At 44.4% G+C, this 12669-nt stretch overlaps 1 protein-coding gene across 1 annotated transcript in view; it reads left to right on the top strand.

Annotated features, from left to right (window-relative positions):
- Positions 1-11236, top strand: part of GRPEL2 (GrpE like 2, mitochondrial) — a 14633-nt gene extending 3397 nt beyond the window's left edge. The window contains exon 2 of the mRNA XM_044069890.1: positions 10538-11236. Within this exon, the coding sequence (XP_043925825.1) occupies positions 10538-10913 (376 nt within the window). The 3' untranslated portion in view covers positions 10914-11236. The remainder of the gene's footprint in view (positions 1-10537) is intronic.
- The last annotated feature ends 1433 nt before the right edge of the window (positions 11237-12669 follow it).

Below are 12669 nucleotides of genomic sequence, written 5' to 3'. Positions count from 1 at the left end.
TAAAATGTAAAACCACCCAGGAAACCTCCATTGCCAGCATGGGACTTGAACTTTGTGCTAGAAAAGCTGACTCTACCTCCTTTCGAGCCAGCAGCTACAGCAGAATTGCAATACTTATCCTGGAAGACTGCTTTCCTGCTGGCAATAACTTCAGCAAGAAGGGTCTCTGAACTACAGGCATTAATGGCAGTACAACCCTTCCTGATCTTCCATCAAGATAGTTAGTGTCCTTGAGAACAAATCCTACATTCATGCCTAAGGTGGTATCCAGAGTCTCTTTAAATCAGGCTATCCACCTTCCTACATTCTTCCCCAATCCACAGAACAGGGGAGAAAAGCTCTTGCATACCTTGGATGTACACAGACAATTACGCTACTACCTGGACAGGACAAAGAACAATAGAAAAACTGACCAGCTTCTGGTAGCTTATGCAACAGGAAAAGAAGGAAAACCAATTTCTAAACAGACAATCTCCAAATGGATAGGAAATTGCATTAGATTTTGTTACTCCTACCATGGAAAGAAAACTCCAGAGAACATCAGGCCTCACTCCACAAGGGCCACAGCCACTACCACAGCTTTCTTAAGAGGAGTGGCTACCAAGGACATTATAGCGGCTGCTACTTGGACCTCCGTGCATACATTTGCCAAGCATTATAACTTACCTCTATATTCTAGATCCCGTGCTGGTTTTGCCACTGCTGTTTTGCAAGGGATCCTGACTACACCATAACCTATTCTCATTTCCTCCTCCCCTAGTTTAGCTATGATATTCTACCCATTTGTTAAGACTGCAGATGCATCCTTGAAGGACATAGTACAGTTTTGTACCTACCATAAATGTAGATGTCCGAGAGGAATGCATCTGCAGTCAGGATTACCCACCCTCCTTCCCTCTGAGGTACTCCTAGGGTACTTACCAATCTTCAGCTAGCTTGGGGGGGATCTATTATGGTGTATTTGTTTGTATATATGTACATACATGTTTATTTTGTGTGTTTGCTCTCTACTATTTGGAAACTTTGGCATTTATCCAAATTTAGCCAACTAAGAGGGCACCTGGCATCTGGGGCAAGAAACACTGAGGAAAATGGCGTCGGCTGATGCCTTTATACCCGAAGAACTGCCGCAATGACGTTGGGTGAAGTGCGACACCAGCCGAAGCCAGACCCAGACTTTGGAATCCGGCCGACCGAAGGGCTGCCTGACGACAGGACAACCCATTTGTTAAGACTGCAGATGCATTCCTCTCGGACATCTACATTTATGGTAGGTACAAAACTGTACTTTCCTGCAGGAGATAGTCTAGCAATTGTTTTTGGAATAGATTTTTCATGTATTTTAGTGAGAGGAGATGCGAGTAGTTTTAGACCTATAGCAATTTTGTCTGAATCTCCTCCATTTAAGGTTGAATAATTTTATATAGAATGCGGGCACAGGTTTGAAGGTGAAAGTGGATGGTATGATATGTGACTGTTGGGCAGGGTTGGGATTAGATGTTGAGGATTCCTTGATTTAAGAGATGCTATGCTGTAATATTTATCTATTTGGATATAGATATAAATATGTAGATTTTTATATATATATATATATTTATTTTAGGGTTGTGTTTAGTATTATTTTAAAAGTTGTTATAGTATGTTTTTTGTCTTCAATTTTATTTTTTACTACAATTGCGAAGCATTCTGAAGTTTTCAAGATATTGAGGTGTTTTATATTTTTGCCATTCTTTCCATGTTTTCTCCTATCAGCATAAAACTCTATGGATAGCCAAATTCTGTATTCAGTCCCTTCCTTCTAGGAGGAGCAAGGCTATTTAGAATGTTTAGGAAAGTTGTACTTGAATTCAGTTACAGCATCTTCTAAGGAGAGAATCTTTAGGAAGTTCCAGTTAATAGATGATTGTGTAGTAATAAACATTTCTGGCTTAAACTTGGAAAGATTACATGTTTTATAAATATGCTGTTTAACTGGATATGCGAGATGTTTGGTCGTATAGATTGGAAGATGATTTCCGAGAGAGTTTGGCATTGTAGCTGTGGTGGAGTGTTTGCTAGAGTCTGATGATAGGATCCAGTCTAATAGAGAATTTGTCTTGCTATAATGCATGAGGCTATTAATTGTGTGAAATCATGTAGTTTCATGCTAAATGTAGGGGAGTTGGAGTTTGTCCAACCAAGTGACATTCACATCACCTAGTAATATTTTTTTCTTGTGGAAGTGTTAAGAATGTCCATCTTCTAGTATAGCTGTATTGTTGCCAGGAGGGATATAAAGGGCAGTAGTACATATTTGTTTATAACCGTTTATTTTGAGGAAAGCAATAAGAAGCTCTGCTGAACTGAATGTTGGTGTTGGTATGCTGTAAGGGGGAACGTGATGGGTATTGGGAAATACTAAAGCAGTACTACCACCTTTCTTTATATGGTCATTACTAATGATGATGTAGCCAGGAGGTATAACTTCAGAGCCGTTTATGCTGGGTTTAAGACCAGGTTCAGTGACAGCGAGAAGATCATACCTGGATTACCCAACATAAGCCTTTAGTTCAGCCTTTCTATTTCTTATACTTCAACATTTATTGCAGATCATCAGAGTTTGGGATTGGCTGTTTTGCGTTACAGAAGTATGTGGGACGGAATTAATCTTTGTGTTCATTGTGATAGGTAGAGCCAAGATTAGGGTAAATATAGAAGGATTTTACTGTATTGGGGGATAATGCATGCTTGTTTTTTGTAGTATTCTTGCACTGGATTTTGTTTTGGTTTAAGTTGAAGTGTAATTAATTGGCCTGTATTTGTAATAAAGGTGAGGGACAATGAGGGGCAATATTAAATGGATTTGGTGCAATGTGTGGACGGTGTAGAGGAAGTACAGATAGGTGGTTGGGGCAAAGCTTGAGAAATATTACGATATATTAAGTCATGGTAAGATGACAGATAGTACAGTAGGAGAAGAACGGAGGATAAGCTGTATTTTTAGATGTCTGTTATTGGGGAAGCAGCAATGCAGGATAGTAGGAGATTCGGTGATGTCGGCTTCTGAAAGGTGGAAGAGGATAGGTAAGGAGAGGAGTATTTCTTTTATAAAAGGAGAGGTAGGTTGTCTTTATGAGGTATTTGTTTCCCACAAGTTAAACAGTTCACTTTTTCTGACATCGGCTGAGGCAAGAAAGAGTCCCCAACGGGGTACTTAGCTTTTTTTTAGAAGTCTTCGGTAGTTCTGACCGACCGGCACTTGCGAACAGCTTCTGCTTCTGGCGCCACGCGGCAAGAAACACTGAGGAAAATGGCGTCGGCTGATACCTTTATACCCGAAGAACTGCAGCTATGACGTCGGGTGAAGTGCGACATCAGCCGAGGCCAGACCCAGACTTTGGAATCCGGCCGACCGAAGGGCTGCCTGAGGACAGGACAACCCATTTGTTAGGACTGCAGATGCATACCTCTCGGACATCTACATTTATGGTAGGTACAAAACTGTACTTTTCTATGCATCAACTTGGCTTCCTAATAACTAAGGAACCATGATGAGTAGGATTGGGAAAGACCTGTAGAGGACAGTTGTTTGTAGTTTAGTGTTAAAAGCTTAGAATAAATTGGTAGATACAAGTTTACCATTGTTTCTGTGTTTATTTATAGTATTGGTGAAAAGGTATGATGTTAAGTTGTCAATCTCGCCTTCATTCTTGCTGGATGGGTTCGGAGCCGATCCTCTGCTCCAACTCGCCACTTGCTAAGCTCGAGAGTCACTTTTACCAGCTCGAGGCAGCCCCATATCCCATGATGCAAGGCGGTAATTACCCAGATCTTGTTTGCCGCTTCACTAATGAGGTCATCCTTTTTACCAGCTCCTGGTAAGTGATTTTTTCATTGATATTTGTCAGGTTTTAGGTCCCAAAACCCTAAAAATTTTGTTACTTAGACTTAGTTAGTGAACCTTATTCACTTAGCTCCATACCCATTCCCACTTAGTTCACTCTTCCATAGTTTTCTGTGTTTCAGGCCTTAGGCCTTTTCCCACCCTCACAGTTCCTGTCAGATTTTTCCCTTAGGTGTGTGCGTGTTGTGTCACTGTTAATAATAACTAATTATTTACTCTTAATAATAATTTAGTTATTAGTATCTTTTTTTGTGTGTGTGTGTGTGTGTGTGTGTGTGTGTGTGTGTGTGTGTGTGTGTGTGTTTTAGGTCAGACATGTCTAAAGATACTAGGGTCTCAGGTTTCAAGAAGTGTGACTCGTGCTGTCAGAAGATGTCTCTGACAGACGGTCACACTTCTTGTATTTATTGCCTGGGACCCCTACACCTGCAGGACTCCTGTGCTATTTGTCATTCCTTCAGCCAGAGAGTCCTGCAGGAACGTAGAAATAAGTTGATCCTCAGGAGTCTTCTTAAACCTGAGAGCTCCCCGGCCAAGGTTGACTCCGGGAAGCCCTCCAAGCCTTCCAAGACCCAGGCTTCGGTGTCCAAGTCTGTGGTCTTGGTTCCGACTCCGCTGGAGTCGACATCGGCTCCGTCCGGAGCCGATCCTTCCTTGTTGGAAGCTTTAGTACCAGCGCCGGTCGGCGCCGATAACCTGGCTTCGGCTCCTGTGTCGGCTCCGTCTGGAGCCGACACCCTAGCGTGGAAGCATGTCTCTGCTCTGGCTGGAGCCAAGATATCTTTGTCTCCGCCTGGAGTCAAACGTCCTTCGGCTCCGATGGCTCCATCCAAGAAGAGGTCTAGATCTCCATAATTGGAATCTATACACTCGGCTCCAGCCTCTCCCTTGCTTTCGGAGCGGAGCCATCAGAGCCGATCATCGAGGTCATCCAGGCTCTCAGACCACGACTTAGAGTGGTGAGTAGGCTTTTAAAATCACAGGCACTAGCCCAGATGCTCCAAAGCCAGTCTCATCAGACGTCGGCTATTATACACCCTCCTGAGATTCCTCCTTCGACTCTCCAGAGTTCGGAGCCGGAGATTATTGGTACTGTGACCGTTCCTGCTGCGGAGCCGATACCACACCTTTCGGCTCAGTCGTCCTCTACTCCTATCTCCTCCTTGATCCGGGATCCGGGCGTCTGGCTTCCCTGGTCGGTTCCGAGGGGGCGAGTGGCATCGGACCCTTGTCTGACCCCGTTCTCCCTCTCGGAGCTTCGGCCTTGGTGAGCTCGGCCCCGAAATCTGCTTCAGAGCCTTCCCTTTCGGTGAGACCAGAGATTCCTGTTTCTTCAGAGCGGGATCTCTCAGCCCTCCCTGGAAGGGAAGCCTTCGAGGTGATGAGTGTGCTAGCCCCTGAGCTTAGTCAACAGTCGGTTCCTTTAGCTCCTCCCTCCATGGTGCCTTTAGATGCCTCTTCCCGCTCTCTTGCTCCCGGACCCAGAGATCCATCGCCCCAGGTGTCCCCATTGGGAAGATCTTCCTCTTCCGAGGTTTCTCCTGATCTTCAGGTGAACCCCCACGTAAGAGGACCTGCAAGAGGAAGCATTTAGACTCCCCCGAGTCTACATAATCGGATACAGATTTAGATGAGTCTGAGGGGTCCCCAAGATCTCCCTCTGAGGATGTCTTTTTCAGACATCCTTGAACTCCTGAAACAGAGGGGGAACTGGCCCTCCATTAATCCCTCCGAGGATGAGTCTGTATACCTGGAGGCTTTTGGATCTCGACCCTCCACCTCCTGGGTGTCTCCGCCTTTCGACCCCCTTATGGAAGTCATAGCTCGAAAGGCGTGGGCATCCCCTGATTCGGTAGAACCAGTCCCTAGGAGACCTTCAAAGTTTATCACGGCCCCCGCTGAAAAGCAGTTTCTTACTAAGGGTGTCCCGGTTGATGCCATGGTGGTGGCAGCCGCCACCAAGAAGGAACTTGCAGATCCTTCTGTGCCAGTCCATCCTCCTAACAAGGAGTCTAGGACCATGGACAGGTAGGGCAAGCGGATGTTTTCCTCCGCGGCCTTTGCTATGCGTTCGCTGAATTATTTGTGTCACTTCACCAGACTTCAGAGACACATCCTCAAAGAATTGGGTGAAGTAGTTCAGGATCCGTCAGCGGCAGGGGCTCAAGAAAAGATTGCCTCTCAGCTAAGAATCCTAAATTCCATAACCAACTCCTCCATGCGGCTCATTTCTTATGCAGCCGATGGGGCGAGTAGAGCTGCAGGCACAGGAGTGGCCCTCGGACGTCAGTCCTGGATGCGGCTCTGTAATTTTGCAGACCCCTTTAAGGCGTCCTTCACAAACTCTCCCTTCGATGGGACAACTTTGTTTGGCCCTCAGGTGAAGGACACTTTGACCAGGTGCGAGCAAGACGGCAAGACTCTTTCTGACGTAGGAGTCCGCTTCTCCACCCCTTCTAGACCTTACCCCAAGAGTCAGAAGGGAGGGAAAATGTGGTTCCGGAAATCACAGGGAGTCACGCCTGATGCACGTGGTCAGTTTACCCCCAGAGGCAGAGGGGGTAATAATAACAGACGCCGCCCTAGGGGCAGAGGGGGTCCGCAGAACCAGGACTCCAGAGAGCCTCTCTCTGACGAGCCCTTCCAGCATCCCTGAGGTGTTGCCTGACTGCCCACCCTTGGAGGCAGTTGGGGGAAGATTGTCGCTGTACCCAGAAGCCTGGCTATCCCTCTCTCAAGACAAATGGGTACAGTCGATCATATCTGAGGGTTACAAGATTCCTTTCGAGGAAAGCCCCTTCCCTCAAAAAGGTTCCCTTCCAGACGTGCCACCCGGTCTAAGGGAAATTGCAAAATTAGAGGTGTCAAAGCTTCTAAAGAAAAGAGCCATCCAGCCAGTACCAAAAGATCAGTTAGAGTCCGGAATCTACTCAAGGGTCTTTTTGGTCCCCAAAAAGACGGGAGACTGGAGACCAATATTAGACCTCAGCAGGCTCAACAAGTCTGTCAAAAAGACAAGGTTTCGGATGGTCACACTTCAATCAATTTTGCCTTTTCTGGGCAAAGACAACTGGATGTGCTCCATAGACCTTCAGGATGCATACTATCACATAAAAATCCACAGACGCTCCAGAGGTTTTCTCCGCTTTCGGCTGGGGACCAGTCATTTTCAATTCAGAGCCCTGCCCTTTGGTCTCACTACAGCCCCCAGAGTGTTCACCAAATGCATGGCAGTGGTCACGGCTCATCTGAGACGTCAAGGATTCCAGGTGTTTCTGTATCTCGACGACTGGCTCCTCTCAGCCACCACCAGGCATAAACTTCTCCAAGCCAGAGATTACACTCTACGTCTCTGCGGTCACTTAGGAATTTCAGTTAACTTCGAAAAGTCTTCCTTATCGCCCTGCCAATCTATTACCTTTATAGGCGCAAATCTAGACACTACTCTGATATCAGCAAACCTAACAAGTCAGAGAATCCTAGATATCCAAAACCACGTTCGGATCATCCTATCCAGCAAAAGGGTACAAGCCAGGTTGGTCCTGAAAGTGTTGGGCCTCATGGCAGCTGCCATCACACTTCTTCCTCTGGCCCGTTTTTACATGCGTCTCCTACAATGGATGTTGTTTACCCAATGGTCCTTCCAGCAGCTTCCCATGCGTCACAAGATCCTGGTGACACAAACCTGCAAGAACCATCTATCCTGGTGGACTTCCTCACCTCTAGTCCATCAGGGCAGACCATTTATTCCTCTGGCCGCGGTAGCCACGGTCACTTTGGATGCCTCCCTATCAGGTGGGGGGGGGGCATTTTCAGGGCAGGATGGTTCATGGCACTTGGCAACCGTTCGAATACCACCTGCACATAAATGTCCTAGAGATGAGAGCAGTGCTTTTAACGTTGCAAGCCCTCAACGACTTTCTTCCTGTAGGGACTATTGCAGTTCACACGGACAACATGTCCGTTGTGTGGTACATCAACAAGCAGGGCGGAACCAAGTCCTACCCCTTGTCGAGAAGCTCTCAGACTTTGGCAGTGGGCGATCTCCTCTCATCTGTTTCTGGTAGCAACGCATATCCCCGGAAAAACCAACATAGTAGCGGACAGATTGAGCAGAGCTATACTCATGCCTCACGAGTGGTCTCTCAACAATCCATAGTGGAGGAGATTTTTCAGAAGTGGGGCCGCCCATGCTGCAATCTTTTTGCTACACCTCAACAGCAAATGCCCAGACTTCTTCTCTCTCTTCCCACTTCCGGGCCATCCCCCCAGAGACGCTCTTACCCAAGATTGGCCCCGGGGACTCGTTTATGCCTTTCCTCCCTTTCCTTTGATACCACAAGTACTCCAGAAAGCTACCGTCTTGAGAGCCAAAATGATTCTCATTGCCCCTTACTGGCCTCAACAAATTTGGTTCCCATTCCTTCATCGCCATCTTTTGGTGCAGCCTTGGCATCTGGACCCAGTTCCAGATCTTCTGACCCACCAGTCGGGTCAACTGCACCGGTCCGTTCCTTCCCTCAACCTCACAGCTTGGTTGCTCCACTTCCTTCCTTAGCCAGGCTTCCTATGATCTCTAACCCCATTAGAGATATCATAGTAGCTTCTCTTAAGTCCTCTACCAGGAGGATTTACTCTAGCAAGTGGAAACGCTTCTCCTTTTGGGCAAAGTCTAAGAACATTAGACCCCTTTACTGCCCCTATTCAGTCGGTCTTGGATTTTCTAGCGGAAATTTTTCACTCAGGTTCTTCGTCTTCCACAGTCAAAGTTCAGTTGGCAGCAATCTCGAATTTCCATGTCAGGTTTGCAGACCACAACATTATGTCCCACAAACTTTGTAAAGCCTTTCTCAAAGGAGTGTTCCTTCTTAAACCCCCTGTTAGAGATCCTCCACCACAGTGGGACCTCAATTTAGTGCTGACATCCTTGATACTTCCCCCTTTCGAACCGGCTGTTTCATGTTCACTAAAGCTTCTTTCTTGGAAGACACTTTTTCTAGTCGCTATTACCTCGGCTAGAAGAGTGTCTGAACTTCATGCCCTATGTGTTCGTCCCCCTTATTTGGTCTTCCACAAGGACAGAGTATCCTTGAGAACCAATCCTTCCTTTTTGCCCAAGGTTGCTTCTAAGACAAATTTAAACCAATCCATTGATCTCCCTGGATTTTTTTCCAAATTATCCTAACAGGCCGGAACAAAAATTGCATTGCCTAGATGTTCATCGCCAACTCGGATATTACTTGGACAGAACAAAGCAATTTAGGAAGTCCGATCAGCTCTTCCTTTCTTATGCTGAAAATAAAAAAGGTCTCCCTGTTTCTAAAGTGACCTTATCCAGATGGCTATCTTCCACCATTTCTGACATTTATCAGCTTTGGAACAAACAGCTGAACTCAAAACCTAAAGCTCATTCCACAAGAGGTCTAGCCACTTCTACAGCTTTTCAGGCTAGGCTACCCTTAGATACTATTTGTGCAGCAGCCACTTGGGCCACTCCTCATACCTTCGTTTCTCATTACAAATTGGATTTGGCCTCCAGGGACAGGGCAAGCTTTGGTTCCACCGTTCTCAAGAGTCTGTTCCATTGAGCCACCCAGGATAGAGGTGCTAGGGACGCGGTCCCATCCAGCAAGAATGAAGGCGAGATTGACAACTTAACATTTAGAAGTTATGTACCTACCATAACGTTCCATGTTAGTTGTCTTTCGCCTTCTTTCTTGCGTCCCTCCCTCCTGTCCCCCTAGCCTGGACAGACCTTGATCTCCCCTTTTTCTCTGGAAGATTCTTCTTCCTTGGACACCAGATAGTTCTTGTCCTGATTATCTGGTTTCCCTTCAGCCTTTTTAGGTTAGTTCCTCTTTCCTTAGTGGAAAGTTTTATAGGCAGTTTTTCCTCTAGATACCAAATGAGATCACCGCCTTGCATCATGGGATATGGGGCTGCCTCGAGCTGGTAAAAGTGACTCTCGTGCCGAGTCGGAGCCGAGGATCGGCTCCGAACCCATCCAGCAAGAAAGAAGGCGAGAGAAGACAACTAACATGGAACGTTATGGTAGGTACATAACTTCTGTTTTGTGTGCGTGTCTGTGTGTACATTTTTCAAGTATTTTTGATAAAGGGAGAGAATTGTACTGAGTCTGTAGTTGCTGAAGTCTGTAGATGTACCTTCTTTATATGTTGGTATAATTATTTTTTTCAGATGGATGGGTTATATTTTCTGACCATTCTTAGTTTATTTGTTTATCCTAGATTTCTCTAAATATTTGTCAAAAAAAAAAAAAATAGATTCACTTAAATTGTCAGTTTAGAGGCTATTTCATCATTCTGTTGTAGTTATAATTCCAGGGTCCTTGTGAATGCATAAGGGCTAAGGGAGCTGAAAGTACTTTTGGGCATACTAGTCATCTTTCATAGGTTTATAGACTAGTACTAGTCTAACTGCCCTTGTGGACCATTTTAAGCTTAGCCAGTTATCTTGTGTGAGACTCCAACCCTGCACCTTGTTGTCTGTAAGGTAAACACTGACTTTGAAGTGAGTTCTTTGGCTTTTCATACCTGTAGTACAGTATAGACCAGCAGTGCACTTGTATCATGGCTTTATTTGTATAATGTAGCATGCATCTTAATATCTACCATTTCTGGGTGCTGTTTCAAGGCTGTATGACTCTTTTATTGCAGGTATCCAGAGTTTCTGTCGTGATCTGGTGGAGGTAGCAGATATTCTGGAAAAGACTACAGAAAACGTTTCTGAGCAGGATTTGGTGGACCAGAATCCAACCCTTAAAATGCTGTTTGAAGGACTCTCACTTGTAGAGAGTAAATTGCAGTATGTGTTCAACAAACATGGCCTGCAGAAGATGACACCTGTTGGTGGCAGATACGACCCTTATGATCATGAAATAGTGTGCCATGTTCCTGCAGAAAATGTGCAGCCTGGTACTATCGCTGTTGTCTCTCTCGACGGATACAAGCTTCATGGTCGCACCATTAGACATGCTCATGTTGGTGTAGCAGTAGAAACTCAAGAGTAATGTCTGAATTAGAGATTTACGTAATGGACATGTTACCACAACTTTATTGCTCTAAAAGACTTCCCTAATGTAGTAATTTACTAGTATGTTTTGTAAATGTGTTTTGTACAGTTTTTATTGCAGTTTTTGTGATTTACTGAGCCTTTGCATATGTTAGTGATGTTGTTTGATCCCCATGAGTCTTCTGAAATCATTTGCAATGAGTGTCCTGCTAGTGTAGTACCAGATTAATGACACAATAGCAAAATTGCAGCTTTGCATGCTATTACTTTTATGAATTTTGCCTGTAGTTCAGTAAAGGGCCTCCTTGATTTATATTCAAATATGCATGTACCTTTTTGTTAACATTCATGGTTAAGGTCCTCTGCCCTCTAGTAGCTTAGTATGATCATGATAAAAGTCTGCATAGTAATGTTAATTGTAGTGTTCTCTTGCACACATTTTTTAAGAAAGTGCATCATCTAGTGTTTATAACAGGCTTGCAGTGATGCATGATTTTTTTAATGCATAGAAATTAGGAACCTGGCAGTTCGTGGAGGACATTCATTGTGTTCTGTTAAAATCAAAGCCAGTTTGTTGAAGGCTGGTTTTGTCGCAAGCATTTCTATGTGTTGTACTAAGTTTTAGGTACTGGCACTGTTTAGAAAGAAGGAAACCATTTTATTTAAAATGGAGTATTCCTGTATCCCCAGTGTCGCACATCTTCATAGTTTGTGTTTAAACTAGCAATCCCTGCAAAAACAGGTTATGAATATTTTATTTTGACGGTTTATTTGCATTGATAATTTTCTTAATGTAGTTCATGCTTTCACATCATTGAATTGCCATCTACCCATTGAATTAGTCAAGGTACATTGCCTGTATCATTTGCTTACTAGATTGCACACTCTCTTGTTTCTTGACAAGAAAGACACTGGGTGTTCATATAACAGGCACTTGATTCATATCACAGTACTGACTTTACAGTGCAGTTTAATGGGGCTTAGTACTCTGAGATTCTTTGTCACAAGAGACTGTAAGTTCATGTATCCGATTTTAAGGGTTCAGATATTTATTAAAGATCCAGTAGCACTTATTAGAGCCTTAACTAGGTTGAGTGATGCCCTGGGTATTGCTGTCATTTAGCATCCTGCAGACCAAAGTTGAAAAACAGAAAAAAAAGTTTTCAATTAAAGTTAGGCTTTCACTTCAGCTCAAATTAGTACAAGTGATTGCTGCTGTTGGGTTGCAGCAAACAGTCAATGTGTGAACAGCAAAGAGTTATGTATGTAATAGCTGTGTGCTGCATATTATAAATATGTAGTGAAGATCTAGTATGTAAATAGTGCTGTCTTATCACTCTGGCAGTCTGCAAACTTTTAAGCAGCCTTAGTTGAGTTATAGTCCCTGCTTTAAGGTGCATTGAGAATGTTTTCATTTAGATGCAGATGCAGTGGCCAGTTGGCATCTCTTCAAAACTGTCAACTACCCCCCACGACACCTTGCACCCAGAGCAGTTGCCCCTTTACCATACTGCTTTGCACATTAGTGAAAAGCAGGGAAGTTTATTTAAATCCACTGCTTAAAAAAAGCAGACATCAGCAAAAATGACAACCTATAACCAAGTAATGTGTGTGCACATTTTGCTAGCCAGCAATACCTACCACTTAAATATGTTTTAAAGTGTACAAAGCCATTTGTTTTGTACACTTCATTTAATCCTCTGTGTGTTCTGACTTTAATGTTTTCATAATTCTGCATATATGTATTCTGTTCA

Source organism: Protopterus annectens, chromosome 4.part0 (genome assembly GCF_019279795.1).
Source record: "Protopterus annectens isolate FY-2018-M chromosome 4.part0, PAN1.0, whole genome shotgun sequence".
NCBI lineage: Eukaryota > Metazoa > Chordata > Ceratodontiformes > Protopteridae > Protopterus > Protopterus annectens.
This window is presented reverse-complemented; position numbering and strand designations above follow the sequence as displayed.